We start from the raw sequence: 13,789 nt of genomic DNA, 5'->3' as shown, positions 1-13,789 counted from the left end.
TCAGAGCCGTTCTCTGCCCAACCCTCGCGCCCAATAGACACTCCCATCGCAAGACCAACACATCATCATACAGCGTTGCTCCCTTCACCATGGTGTCCTTTTCGTGTGAGGTAAGCCGTTGCCGCCCTCTTTCTCCCGTTCCGTATCTCTCTCTTCCTTCCATTTCCCTTCCCCATGATCCCGTCTTCCAGGGTCCCCTTTACTCTCATTCCGTACATACCTGCCCTCCCACCCCCCCTTCCGAAGATCCCCATGTCGTCTTATTATAAACTCGGGGGCCTGACATCACATCCTCACACCACACCTACCACACCTACCACACATGGCAAGACATCGCAGACACACACCCCTCCAACTACAGAAACAAACCCCCCTCTACTTCCCCTTTGGATGCTGTCTTTAATAGCCAGTGTCTCGTCCCGTCCCTCCCTCGCCTCCCAGACCAAATCCATACAACACCTACCATACACCCCTCTCTAAACACAACAAAATCCAATAACCTCTCGAATACCTACTTGCTGCGCAACATAACTGACCTGTCTCCTTCTTCCTTCACCGCAGAACTGTGGTGATGTTATGACCAAGAAGAAACTCGATCCCCACAGAAATCGTTGTCGAGGCGCCACTTACACCTGCATCGATTGCATGGTCTACTTTCCTGGAACTGAATATCGCAGCCACACGGTTAGTAGCATCAGCTCCCACTGGCTATTGTAGTCACTTGTATGAAACATGGCACTGACTCGGGCGGCGAATAGAGTTGTATGAGCGAGGCCCAGAAATACCAAGGTGCTCTCTACAAGGAAAAGAACAACAACAAGAAGAGCAAGACGAACAACAACCAGGCGTTTGCCCCTCAGCACGACATGGCTCAACACGCATACGTTGAGGACGTTCCCGATGCCGAGTTCGAAACTTTCCCCTACGAGGCCAGCGACAATGCCAACTCCCCCGCCGACCTTCTCCCCGAAGCGCCAACACCTCCCTCGGCTGCCGAGGGTCACGTCAACGTCTTCGACTTTCTCGACCCCTCAGCGACGCCGAATGCGTCTGCCCTAGGTGCCAAGGAGCCGAACGAGGAGACACAGCTGGTGCGCTACGAGTACGAGGCCGAGGCCTATCTGGACGACGAGGGAGCAATGGTCGATGAGGACCCGCGCGCCCTCGTACAGTACGGCACTGGCGCCATTCCCCAAGGCTTCGAGACTCCGGCTTCCAAGCACGAACGGAGAAGGAAGGATGGAAGCGAAAAGAAGGATAAGAAGCGCAAGCGTCTCCATGTCGACACTGATCAAATGATGGTCGACGCACCTCCCACAACCTTGGCTCACTCTGGTCTAACCGGCGGTCTGAACCGCATGATGTCGCGCCCTGTTTTCCCTCCTTCGCCAGACTACTCCGGAGGCGACGTTGCCGATCCGTCACCGGCCAGCCCGCTCAAGAAGACCAAGTCTTCCAAGCACAAGAAGGAGGGCGGCATTGGCAGCAACCTCATGGGTCTCTTGAACATGAACGGCACCAAGTCCAAGACCAAGAAGCGCAAGGTCTCCTCATCCACCAAGAAGCACTCCTCATCCAGCCGCCACCGATCAGACGGCGAGAAAGCTCCCAAGTTGATCGAGTACCGCCCCGGTTCCCGCGACAGTAAGAAGGGCGAGGACGGAGACGACGAGGGCCAGATGGTGGTCTACCGCCCGCGCGCCGACCTGTTCCTGTCTTTTATCAACAAGGGCCCCGAGAGCGAGCGCGGCTGCAGCATGAACAAAGCCCTCAAGCGCTTTCACCGCGAGCGCAGTTCCTCCGGGGACGGCCTCGGCAAGCTTTCGGAAGAGAAGGAGCTTTGGCGCTCGCTGCGCATGAGGCGTAACGACCGCGGCGAGATTGTACTTTTTCAGGCCTGAATCTGATGGTCGATGTGTACACAATCATGCTGTTCTTCTCGAGGGGTTAGCCGCTCTACGGCTCGGACGGGATATCCAAGGGGTAAACTCATAAAGGACAACGGAGTTATCGAGCGTCATTTTTGTTACTTTTCTCGTGTTTTTTTTATCTTACTTCTTGTTTCATATTCCCATGCTAGGCAACTCTGGCACATGATACCTACAAGATGGATCGGAAACCATCAATGGCCCTGGATGGGGAAACGGGGCCAAGGGAGAAAGGCAAGGGGGTTTTGGCCGTGAAATATCGGATATTACTCTACACTTTTTTTTTTTTTTGGGTCGATGCGTCGGTCTCCTTTATCTGATTCCCGCTTCTTCTGAAATACCGATATCGTCGCACTCTTCGTTTAACCCACACCCACGTGCTCTTAGCTGGTCTTCGAGCCTTTCACCGAGCCATTTGGGCGCGTACAAAACGATTGAGGCTTTGATTAGGCAAATTCGAAAGTTATTTTCTTCTTCTTTTCGTCTAGTTTTCTCTCTGGCTGTGTTGAAGGAGATTTAATGATGATGGGGGAGAAGAAGAGAGGGAAGGAGGGGAGAGTCGAAGTTGGCGTGGCATCAGTTCTTTGGTATATATATTTATATCTTTGTTCATCTTCTTTGCCTTCGTACACAAGTTTGGGAATCGCAAAATGTTGTAACCATTGTGGTTGTTCGTCAGAGATACCCCCCCCCCCCCCTCTCGAGCCGTGTATCCATTATCAATAGAATTTCGTAGGTATACAAATGCCACAACGCCCCTCCTCACTCCATCAAATTGATGTCGGCCGGGAAAGTGCTATGCAACCAACCTTTACAACATGATGATCATATCTACAAAGCATCACCCCTGACATCACAATCACATCACAGCCCATCGTCTCGAAGTCAAGCAATCCGCAACGGTAAAATATGCTGCACCATAGCCTCCCGTCTACACAGCGGACACTCTGGCTTCTCACGCACCCAGTCCCCGATACACGTCCAGCAAAACACGTGTCCGCACTGCGTGGCGGACGGGTCCTTGAGCTCCTCGAGGCAGAGTGTGCATTTCCGCTGCGCGGCGCCGGAAATGTAGGCCATTGTCTTATCGTCGCTTAAATCGAAGCGCGCCCCGGGTTCGCTGGAGGCGTCTGCTGAGGGGATCACGGGCGTGTGCGTGACGGCCGAGATGTCGACTTTGCTGCCCCCTGCGCCGTTGCCGCCCGGTGTTCCTGTTTCCGTGAGGAGGAGCCCCGTGTTTGCGGCGTAGGCGTTTGCGTCGAGGGAGACGTCGAGCAAGGAACTATTGGACCGCGTGCGTGCTGCTGCGGCGGCCGCCGCGGCGTCGGAGATCGTGGAGCGGATGTGCAGGTAGGATTGCACGGCGAGCTGGGCGACGAGGAGGACGCCGAGGACCTCGTAGCCCGCGCGGTCGGGGGAGTCGGGGACGCGGCGGGTGAAGACGTAGCGGAGGCCGAGGACGCGCTTGGCGAGCTCGTAGTAGGTGCCCGTGAAGTAGAAGATTGCGAGGGTCGCCGCGTGGATGGGCGCCGCGGAGGTTAGGGAGGGGAGGTTCGTGGCGAGGTAGGCTTTTATTGCGTCTTTTCTGGATGTCTTGTGTTTTGTTGAGGAGGAGGATGATTTTGGAGAGGTTGACGGCTCGAGGAGGGTTCGGAGGCGGGCGCGGATGGCGGGGAGGGCGCGGCCTGCGATGTAGGGGAGGAGGACTGATGTCGCGATGTAGGATGCGCGGCGGGCCAGGGTCGGTAGGGCGCCGGAGGGGTCGTCGGTGTCGTTATCGGCGGCGCCGACGTGGAGCTGGACGAGGTCGCAGTATTCCTCGCCGAGGGTGCGGTTCCCGGGGAGGGTGGTGAGGCCGAGGTAGAGGGTGTCTGCGAGGAGCCTGTGGAGGGCGGTGGCCGAGTGGGCGGAGCGGGCGCCGAGGAGGAGGCGGTGGAGGGAGGTAAGGGTGTTTGAGAGGTGGCCTTTGTAGTAGGCGTCTTTCTGGTGGGCGCGGATGATGTCTGGGGCGGAGGCGTAGGGGTAGGGCGAGGAGGGGAGGGTCGATGGCGAGGAGGAGGATGATGGTTGTGATGGTGATGGGGAGGTCATTTTGGAGAGGTGTTGTGCATTTGCGCTGCGTGCGCGCGGTTGAGATGTGTTGTGAATCCAATTGTTGTGTTGCGTGGGTTTTTAAGGGGAGGTTTCGTTTGCGCTTGTAGTGAGGTGAGGTCAGAGTCGCAAAGGCGTTTGTTCGTTGAGGGTATCGCGGAGTTGGTAAAAGTACCTTGGTGAGGTCGTGAGGTTTAGGTACAGCCGGGCCCGTGGTTGGGATGTTTTTTGAGCCGAGGCGATTTGGGTGCCGGGGCAGGTTTGGAGGAGAGGAGAGCTCGGCCGATTGTCAGCGGCGTCTGTCACTGGTCAGCATGTGTGGCAGCCAACGCAGCGGCGCCGGAGTGTCAGTGCTTGGGTTCCACGGCCGGGGGGTACTGGCAGGGGTTCGATGTAGATACCCTGCCGCCCTACGTATCTTCCTCTTCTTGTCTTTCATGTGAGACGTATGAACAGCTTTAGATGACTTTGACGGTGACTTTTTCTTGAGCAAGTCAATTGATTAACTATTTATCATAATTTGAGGGTTTTCATAAAATTTGCACGAGACAAGAGAACAAAGTTGTCGTATTGGTGACAAGGTCTGGAGAGAAGTTACTCCACGATAGATAAGCGGCGTTAGGGCGGCCGGGTACCCGGTGCCGTGGTGCTAACATCCGATAGCGCACGAGGGGTTCAACACTTCCCGCTCAAAGCTCATGTTCGTCTCCAGCCGACCTAAGCTTCCACCTATCCGAGACTTCTCCGAGTAAGTCGGTTGAGAAGGGCATTGAGGTCTTTTTAACATCAGGGACAAGACTGTGAGCACTTTTATAACTTCTCGAAGGCTTTTCCCCACAAACAGAGGCTCAGTGAATTCATCCGACCTTTAGATGACTCATCTCATACCCCGCGGTGATTTACTCTTATACTGACTGCCGCCAAGTTCGTGCAGGTGCACTAAAGGTAAGATATCATGCGTCACAAAGTCTCTTGTCAACTTCAAGGCGACAACTAACACATCGTTGTGTCCAGATAACTCGAGCTGGTCAGCATGGGACATCTCATCACTGTTGCGACTTGTTCGCTGAACCAGTGGGCATTGGACGTAAGGGTTCCGCAACTAACATAGATGAAGTGCCATTCATACGACCCCTCATCTATGTTCAGGAGGCAGATGCTAAATGGGATCACATATAGTGGGAAGGAAATGCCGCTCGAATTATTGAGAGTATCCAAAAGGCAAAGGCAGCTGGAGCTCGCCTGCGTGTCGGTCCTGTAAGTATTGTGAAGCTCCAACTACGATGCAGCATTGCAAGGATGCGCTAGAGTCTAACACCACCGCAGGAACTAGAGATATGCGGCTACGGATGTCTCGACCACCTCCTCGAGCAAGACCTCTACCTGCACTGTTTCGAGATGCTTCGTCGCATCCTGCTCGACGAGACCTGTCACGGCATCCTCCTCGACATCGGTATGCCCGTGCAGCACCGCAACCAGCGCTTCAACTGCCGGGTGCTCTGCCTCGACGGCAAGATTCTCATGATCAGGCCCAAGATGTGGCTCGCTAACGATGGTAACTACCGCGAAATGCGCCACTTCACGCCCTGGATGCATCCCAGACAGACGGAGGAGTACCATCTGCCCCGGATCCTCCAGGATATCCAGGGGTCTACCCACGTCATCTTTGGCGACGCCGTGGTTTCCACTCCCGATACGTGCTTTGGAGCAGAGACCTGTGTGAGTTCGTTAGAGGCCACGCACGGCGGTTCATTGGCTCGGTGTCCATGGAAAATGAGCTGACAAACTCACCCACAGGAAGAGCTCTTCACGCCCAATGCCCCGCACATCGCAATGAGTCTTGACGGCGTAGAGATCATCACCAACTCCAGTGGCTCACACTTCACCCTGCAGAAGCTCGACACTCGTCTCCAGCTCATCATGGAAGCCACGCGCAAGTGCGGCGGCGTCTATCTCTACGCCAATCAACAGGGTTGCGACGGCGACAGGCTGTACTACGACGGCTCCGCCATGATCTTGGTCAACGGAGACGTCGTGGCTCAGGGGTCGCAATTCAGCCTGAATGATGTTGAGGTCGTCACGGCCACTGTCGACCTTGAAGAAGTTCGCGCCTACCGTTCGGCCATCTCTCGCGGTCTCCAGGCTGCGCGATCTGATGCCAAGTATCAGCGGATCCAGACTGCTTTTGAGCTTAGCTCCGAGGACGAGGACGCGGATATCATGATCACCCCTTCGCCCCCTATCAAGCCCAAGTATTACTCGGTTGAGGAAGAGATTGCTCTATGTGCTGGCTGCTACCTCTGGGATGTGAGTTGGGCCAAGTACTCCTTTTCTATATGCCCGGCTGACCCAACTCCCCCTATTAGTATCTCCGCAGATCCGGAACTGCAGGTTACTTGGTACCCCTGAGTGGAGGAATTGACTCTTGCGCCACAGCGAGTACGCCTTTCTCTCCCTTCGCCAGTCACCCCTGAAATCAGTCGCCACTGACACCCCTTTCACAGCAATCGTCTTCTCCATGTGTCGCATCGTAATGAAGGCCGTAGAGGAGGGTAACGCCCAGGTAATCGAGGACGTCAAGCGCCTGGCAAAGTACGACGGCGAAGGCGTGCTCCCCAAGACGCCCCAGGCTCTCTGCAACCAAATCTTCTCAACCATCTACATGGGCATGAAAACGCAGAGCTCCGTCGAGACGCGTCAGCGCGCCAGGGACCTCGCCGAAGCCATTGGCAGCTACCACATCAACCTCGATATTGACGACGTCTACAACGCCCAAAAGAGCCTCGCCGTCACGGCGCTCAACTTTGAGCCGAGGTTCAAGGTCGAAGGCGGGACGAACCAGGAGAATCTGACGCTTCAGTGTATCCAGGCGAGAATCCGCATGGTGACCGCGTACGAGTTTGGGCAGCTTCTTCCCACGGCCCGCGGACGACCTGGCGGTGGCGGTCTGCTTGTTTTGGGCAGTGCAAATGTCGGAGAGGTGCGTTTGCTTTGCTTTGATACCCACGTCCATCTCCGCTTTGCTGTCATCTAACAACTGTCACAGTCCCTCAGAGGCTACTTTACCAAGTCAGTGATCCAAATTTGACGACAGGGAGTGACTCATACTAACTAATTTCAGATATGATTGTTCCAGTAAGCTTTCATCCCGCTACGTTCTATTCATGGGAGCTAGTACCCCACATCACTTTAAGAGAAGTCTGGACTAGTCCGTCTGCGTGTTATTCAACAGTATCGGTATCCTACTCCCTGCCTACATCCTGGTATCATTGCCAGTACTAGCAAGGGAGCAAGGACTGCATGACGACTCTACAGCATCGGAGGAAGTCTACCTTAACTCCATGCCTGACTGACACTCAAAATCTAGGTGCGGATATCAACCCGATTGGCTCCATCGACAAAGCCGACCTCAAACGCTTCATCGCGTGGGCCGAAAAGGACTTCAACATCCCGTGTCTCCACGACTTCCTAACGGCGGTCCCGACCGCAGAGCTTGTACGTGATATACCCGCTAGCCCCTCAAGCCCCGCCCGCTGAACGCGCAAGAGCTGCGGCTCAACTCATGCGCCAGCATCCTCCCTTGTCTTGACAAGAAAAAGATTTTGCGGGGACAAACAGCCTGACTGACGTGATCACAATCGCATTGTAGGAACCCATCTCAGAGACCTATGTACAGAGCGACGAGGTGGACATGGGCATGACCTATCAAGAGCTGACCATCATGGGCCGCCTCCGCAAGGTGAACAAGCTGGGCCCGTACGGCATGTTCCAACGCCTTGTCCACGACTGGAGCGTCGACCGCAAGCGTGGTCCCGATGATGATGCTCCCGCGTACGAGCCTAGCCAGACGGCCGATAAGGTCAAGAAGTTTTTCCACTTTTACGCCATCAATAGTGAGTTGTTCCTGCCTTGTGAGACGATCGCTGTTAGGTTGTTCTAACTTTGGCGAAAAGGACACAAGATGACGACGCTTACACCGGCTCTTCACTGCAATGACTACTGTATGGCAGCACATCGCAACCCAGTTTCTTTCTTTTCCCCCGGTTCAGTAAGTCACTGACTGGTCGATAATAGCACCCGACGACAATAGGTTCGACCTCCGACCCTTCTTGTATCCCCCCTTCTGGAAGAGCTGGAGTTTCAAAAAGATTGATGCGGAGCTTGCAAAGATTGAGAAGCGGAGGGCAAAGACCAAGGCATAAGTGTATTCGTAGTCTGTAGTCCATAGTCCGTAACCCCCCCTGCCTTGAGGTAGAGAATGATGGAGGCATAGTCCGCATGGTTCCGCATGGAGAACGAGGGGCCCTGTAATTCTTATGGGTCCTCGCACTCGACCCACAGCGTAGGGCTAGCGTTCCGGCGATCGAGGTGGAAACAGATTCCTTAAGGGAGAGAAGAATTGCGCTAGAAACAAGATGCTGGGTCCATACCACCCATAGACTCCATGGATCCCGCGGTATCGTCGGACCCCGAATCTAACAAAATTCCCCGAACACTGTATCACAGAGTATAATGACCAGAAGGACGCGTGTAATGAGGCTCCCTATTCGTTGTTTGGACTCCCCTACAGACCACCTCTGTAGAGCTTGTTCGTTACGGGCCACGGCTCCCACATGCCGGCTGCTGCCTCCCCCCTTCCCGCCCCTCCACAGTCTACCCCACATTTCCCGACTACAAGCCTCCGGCAGAGCGCCGGCTGTCCATCCGACTATTACCTCACTTCGGATCCGGAAAGTCCATCACTGCCCAAACATATCTAGTGCGATGTGGCCAATCAGCGGTTCTGAGATGGTAATTCTCTCCAGGTGGGGTGGGTGGCTCCGGGAGGAACCCATGTCAACATGTACTTCATATACACGGTGGGATTGAATAATAGGCTCTCGAGTACGCGGTAACGCTCTCACGATGCGAGATTCCTTGCACAGTCCAGCCCTCCTGCCAAGACTTCTAAGGGGCAGGGTGACGTTTGTTCCCGTCCCCATCTCCCCGTCCTCCCTTCGAAAGCGTGGTTGTGATGGCTAAGCATGTGAGCTTATTGGCCAACACGGTCGTGGCTCCGTCTGAACATGTCCTGCGGTGTGTAAGTTAAGGTAGTCAGTGAGGTCGATTTAGGATGTGGACCATAGCTATGTGCGTATGCTTTTCTGTGAAAGGGGGGGAGAAACATGGAGATCTGCAAACGTCAGGAAAGGACAGTGTTTTTTTTTGTTTCGCTTCCTATGTGGCGGGAGTTCATCCGGAACATGGCAAGGTTCTCATAGTCCACTTTGGAGGAGTGGATGAACTTTTGCTTCGACGGCAGCGGAATTGTAGTGACGATGTACGTGACGACGACGGGTGACGACTGGGCGAACAACGCAGAAGCAAGCATCGCCAAAGTGGGAGACAACGGAAAAGGAGAGAGAGGCCTCTTGAACGAGATGGAAGTATATAAGGATCGTCGAATCACCATCGACGAGAGAAGAGAAGAATGAGACATCAGCAATCCAAGCATTGAGAAGCTATCACACAGGTCTTTCCCAAACCTTTACTCTCTTTCACAGTCTCACGACTCTTACTCACTCACTTATACAACGAAACCACCACTCTTTCCCCCCAAAGACAACAACAACGAACAATGCATCCCGCCGTCCTCCTCGTCCTCACCTCCGCCCTCCTCGGCACCGCCCACCCAGGCCACCACGAAGAAACCCACCCCTCCCTCCTCGCCTCCCGCCACGCCCACCACGGCCTCGCCCGCCGCGGCCTCGAAGCCTGCTCCTCGTCAAAGGTCTACCGCGACCTCCAAGCCCGCGCCCTCGTCCGCCGCGCCGACGCCATCGCCTACCACCGCGCCATCCGCAAGCGCGCCACCGACAGCGCGGGCGTAGGCCACAACCTCACCTCCTCGCACGTCGGCATCGACACCTCCACCGCGTCCGCGGACCTCTTTGGCTCCAACCACACCTGCATTCTCGACCCGGAGGGCGAGATCGGCCCCTTTTGGGTAAAGGGGGAGCACCTGCGCTCCGACCTGCGCGACGACCAGGAGGGCGTGGATGTCGTTCTCGACGGGCAGTTTATCGATGTCGAGACGTGCGAGCCGATTACGGATTTGTACTGGGATCTGTGGAACTGCAATGCTACGGGCGTCTACTCTGGCGTGCAGAGTTCCATGAACGGCGATGTGAATGACGCGAGTAACCTGGATAAGGCGTTCCTTCGCGGTATTCAGAAGACGGACGCCGATGGTGTGGTGCAGTTTACGACCAAGTTCCCCGGTCACTATGATGGCCGCGCGACGCATCACCACATGGTTAGTTCTCTCTCCAGAGAGCAAAATCCTCAACCTCTTTTCCCCAACCAGAGGGCATCTCATACTAACACACGCAAAACCAGGTCGCTTTCCTCGACGCGACAGTCCTCCCGAACAACACCCTCTCCTCCTCCCACGCAGCCCACATCGGCCAGCTCTTCTGGGACCAAGACCTCATCACCGAGGTCGAGTCCCTCTACCCCTACACCCTCAACACCGTCGACGTGACCCTCAACGCTGACGACCACGTCGTCACGAGCCAGCTCGGCTCCAACGCCGACTCGGACCCCTTCTTCGACTACGCCTACCTGGGCGACGACGTCGCCGACGGACTCTTCGGCTGGATTACGATCGGCGTCAACCGCTCTGCTTCCTACGAGACCAGCTACGATTTCGAGTTGACTGAGGCGGGCGGTGTCGCGGTCGAGGGCGAGTCGGATGGTGGACTGAGTGGTGACATGCCCAGCGGTGGAATGCCTAGCGGTACTGGTGCTTTCAGCGGTGGTGCGCCGGCTGCTACTTCCACTGCTGCTGCGACTGCTGCGTGCGCATAAGTGGTGGAAAGTTGTGAGGCTTTCGGAAAAGGGGCGATGGGATGCTTTCCTTAGGGGAGAAAATTTCCTGCTGGGTTGATGTTACACCATTCTCCTGCCTTCTCTAGATCTTCTATATTTCTTATCTGATGTCAGATTTCCTCAAAGTTGTTAGATGCGGTTTGTGAGTCTCTTGATGACCCAAGTGTTCATGTTAGAAAAGCAAATATGTTGAATTCCGGTTGCCATTTTGATAAATGGTAATTCCATGAAAGCACCTCATTCTTAGTATATGTACTCGACTCGATTGGCTGCTAGGACTGACGTTGTAGAGATCCAACTTTTTCACTCTTTCATCTGATAATCCAATATCGCAAAAGTTTGTCCATGTCAGATACCTGCACATAGTTTCGAACCCGAAGAGTCAAACAGTACGCTCTTTACAATGATACTTGTCGTCCACTGAATTAAGTCAAACTAGAATAATCAAGACATGGTAATTAGATAGACTTAAGATCCTGACATATGCTAACCATATGAAATTCGTCAAGATTGCCAGGCTACGCGAGAGAAACCCTTTGGCCATGCGCGCTGGGATCACGTATCCGAGCACAATGTGTTACCCGTACAACTCATTGAAATCGATATCGATTGATATTTCAGTATGACCTCTATACGACTACTTCTCACAAACTACACTGAAAGAAGGAAAACGGCCGGTGTTGTTGCAAAGATATTGCCGCCTCGACTATACGGAACATGTTGAGATGAAACTTCTGTCGACTTCGCAACCCGATAACTCAAACCACCAAAGTACAGTACTATTGTCAAAATAGTCCCAAGACGTCGAAAAAGAATTGCGGGTGTCATCCGTTCCACAATCCTCCCGAGCAAAGTCAATGGAGACACAAGACATTGCTGTGCTGACGATTGTTTCCGTGTTCAATTCCCGCCGGGTTTTTTTTTGCTTCTTGCACCATCTAGCGATGAAAATCTTTGACTAACCCATCTTACCTATTTTGTCTATGCAAAGGCAAGGGAGGAATTAGTCCCGAGGCAAGCTTCCAGTCCCACGCTGGTTCCGAATAGAAAGGGAGGAAAGAATCTGTAGCGGGACGAGGGGTGACCAGTGTCGGAGAAAACACTTCCAGATGGCTTTCACCAGCCTCAAGGCAATTTTGATACTCTGTGTCTCGGTAGAGGGATTCCGCGGCAAGTCGAGCAAGTTGACATTGAGAAAGTCGTAGCTGGGCGAGTCCAGCTATCACATTCTCCACATAGCGAGAGAAAATCTACCAGAGCGCAGGGTTGTCCGTCCAGTTGCAGTATCTTCCCTGCCAAGTCCAAATGTCTCAGCAAAAAGCAAAGATGTCGACGAATGAGCGGACGATGAATCGAAGTCCTCTCCTCAAGAAATCGGCACTAGTAAAACCTCGATAATCGACGATTGGCCCTGGTCGAGTTGTCTCAAAAATCCGGAAAAGAAAAGTCGAGATCGGCAAGCGGACCATGCTCGAATTGGGTCTGGGAGATGCTCCAAGCAGAAATGTCTCACACAGCTTCCGAGAAAAAGAGCCCTGCACACGAAATAACCTTTTCCCAATCGTGGGCCCTTGCAGTTTCCTAGAGGCAAGGGGACTCCGCGTTTCCACTTTGAAGACGACGTTGTTGATCTTTCTTTGAAAACGCGGGCCTGTTCCCTTTACCTTTTCGCTCGCGTCGTTTTCGGTAGTAGCTAGCAGATTGAGATCGAGACCATCGCTGGGGCCTTTCGAACGTTAGCAGATCTGCAACGGCTGCGGGTGAAAAAAATAAATAAGGATTTAATCGCAGCAACCTGAAATGGGCCCGCCAACGTCAAAGCCCGCCCGCCGCCTACTGCAGGTAACGTAGCTCCGGGCAGCTGCTTTGCCTGACGGTATTACAAAACCACCTTGAAATCCTCTTCGATGCATCCTCTTGACAGAGCCGAATTAAAAGATAGTTTCCACTCAGTAGCGGACTTGCGTAAGTAGCTCTCGGGGCCTTTCTTGTCAATATCGAAATAGGCCGGCCACCAGCACATCTGTGTAACTCGGCTGTGGTCATCGGGACCAATTCCTCCTCCGCGGATGTGACGGCGCCCAAACTGACGAGATCGGTAGGGCTGCGGGTTGTTCAACGGTGCAATAAGGTTTGTTTGTTGAAAGGTAATAACCTGCAGACGCGGCTGTCGGGCATCGCGTTCCATTCTTTCGTAGCCGTCACAGCCGGCAAGACATCGGGGCTCGAAAAGATGGCTGACACATATTGCCTGACTGAGCTTCCCGCGACATGATCCGTTTTTGTCTCAGGCTGGCGTCTTGGACTCGTTTTGTGTCGTTGAAGACGGCTATTTTAAAGTCGCGGTCAAGCACCTTGTACCATGGTGACACTTGGAATCCTGTTTGTCGGACAAGGCGGTGGGAGTTGGTCAACCGACGATATTCTTCTCTTGTCGCACACGTACGATCTGCGTGATCACCGGGGATATCATGCGCTCTTTAAGTTCGACGAACACGTGCCAAGCAGTGCATCCAAATATCATCGTGGCGCATTCCAGTAACTGCTCCCATGTATTCCCGCACGTAACTCGAAGCTTTTCCCGCACCTGAAGCCAGCACAGAGCTCCCAGCCTGATGCCACAAAGCTTGGTATCACCAAGAGACCTCATGCCGAGAGAAATGGCTTCTGCTTGTGCTTCTTGGCAAAGATGCCAGCGCAGTGCAGATCGATGCAGAGCAGGCTGTCGTGGCCCATAGAGATCCCCTGCGTAGAATGCCCAATAAGAGTCCATTGAAGATGTGCAAATGATTGGCAATGTGGAAATGAGAATCCAGACCATTAGGACGCCAGTGCAGGTCCGTGATCACATCACTTCTCGAGGCTCAATCAAGCAAGAGACCGTGGGCGAGATCTCAGCT

The 13,789-nt window shown here is 54.0% G+C and overlaps 4 protein-coding genes across 4 annotated transcripts; 3 read left to right on the top strand and 1 right to left on the bottom strand.

Annotated features, from left to right (window-relative positions):
- Positions 1-645: 645 nt before the first annotated feature.
- Positions 646-1,901, top strand: CABS01_04261 (LYAR-type C2HC zinc finger; the record flags this gene model as incomplete). Its single annotated transcript, XM_060537632.1, has 2 exons — positions 646-684; positions 759-1,901. The coding sequence occupies 2 exons, from the start codon at positions 646-648 to the stop codon at positions 1,899-1,901; spliced, it is 1,182 nt and encodes a 393-aa protein (XP_060390477.1).
- A 912-nt stretch (positions 1,902-2,813) lies between these two features.
- On the bottom strand, positions 2,814-4,019 carry CABS01_04260 (Pex2/Pex12 amino terminal region; the record flags this gene model as incomplete). The annotated part of the gene is made up of 1 exon (XM_060537631.1): positions 2,814-4,019. The coding sequence occupies one exon, from the start codon at positions 4,017-4,019 to the stop codon at positions 2,814-2,816; it is 1,206 nt and encodes a 401-aa protein (XP_060390476.1).
- Positions 4,020-5,052: 1,033 nt separating this feature from the next.
- On the top strand, positions 5,053-8,221 carry CABS01_04259 (carbon-nitrogen hydrolase; the record flags this gene model as incomplete). Its single annotated transcript, XM_060537630.1, has 12 exons — positions 5,053-5,106; positions 5,199-5,276; positions 5,346-5,738; positions 5,817-6,326; positions 6,386-6,458; positions 6,524-6,999; positions 7,066-7,088; positions 7,141-7,154; positions 7,387-7,514; positions 7,669-7,912; positions 7,973-8,020; positions 8,094-8,221. The coding sequence occupies 12 exons, from the start codon at positions 5,053-5,055 to the stop codon at positions 8,219-8,221; spliced, it is 2,169 nt and encodes a 722-aa protein (XP_060390475.1).
- A 1,415-nt stretch (positions 8,222-9,636) lies between these two features.
- On the top strand, positions 9,637-10,868 carry CABS01_04258 (uncharacterized protein; the record flags this gene model as incomplete). Its single annotated transcript, XM_060537629.1, has 2 exons — positions 9,637-10,314; positions 10,398-10,868. 2 exons carry the CDS (start codon positions 9,637-9,639, stop codon positions 10,866-10,868), a joined length of 1,149 nt encoding a protein of 382 aa, XP_060390474.1.
- Positions 10,869-13,789: the final 2,921 nt, after the last annotated feature.

The sequence above is a fragment of the Colletotrichum abscissum genome, assembly GCF_030869225.1.
Source record: "Colletotrichum abscissum strain IMI 504890 chromosome Unknown Scaffold_8.1, whole genome shotgun sequence".
NCBI classification, from domain to species: domain Eukaryota; kingdom Fungi; phylum Ascomycota; class Sordariomycetes; order Glomerellales; family Glomerellaceae; genus Colletotrichum; species Colletotrichum abscissum.
Note: the sequence above shows the minus strand (reverse complement) of the source record. Positions and strands in the feature narration are given on the sequence as shown.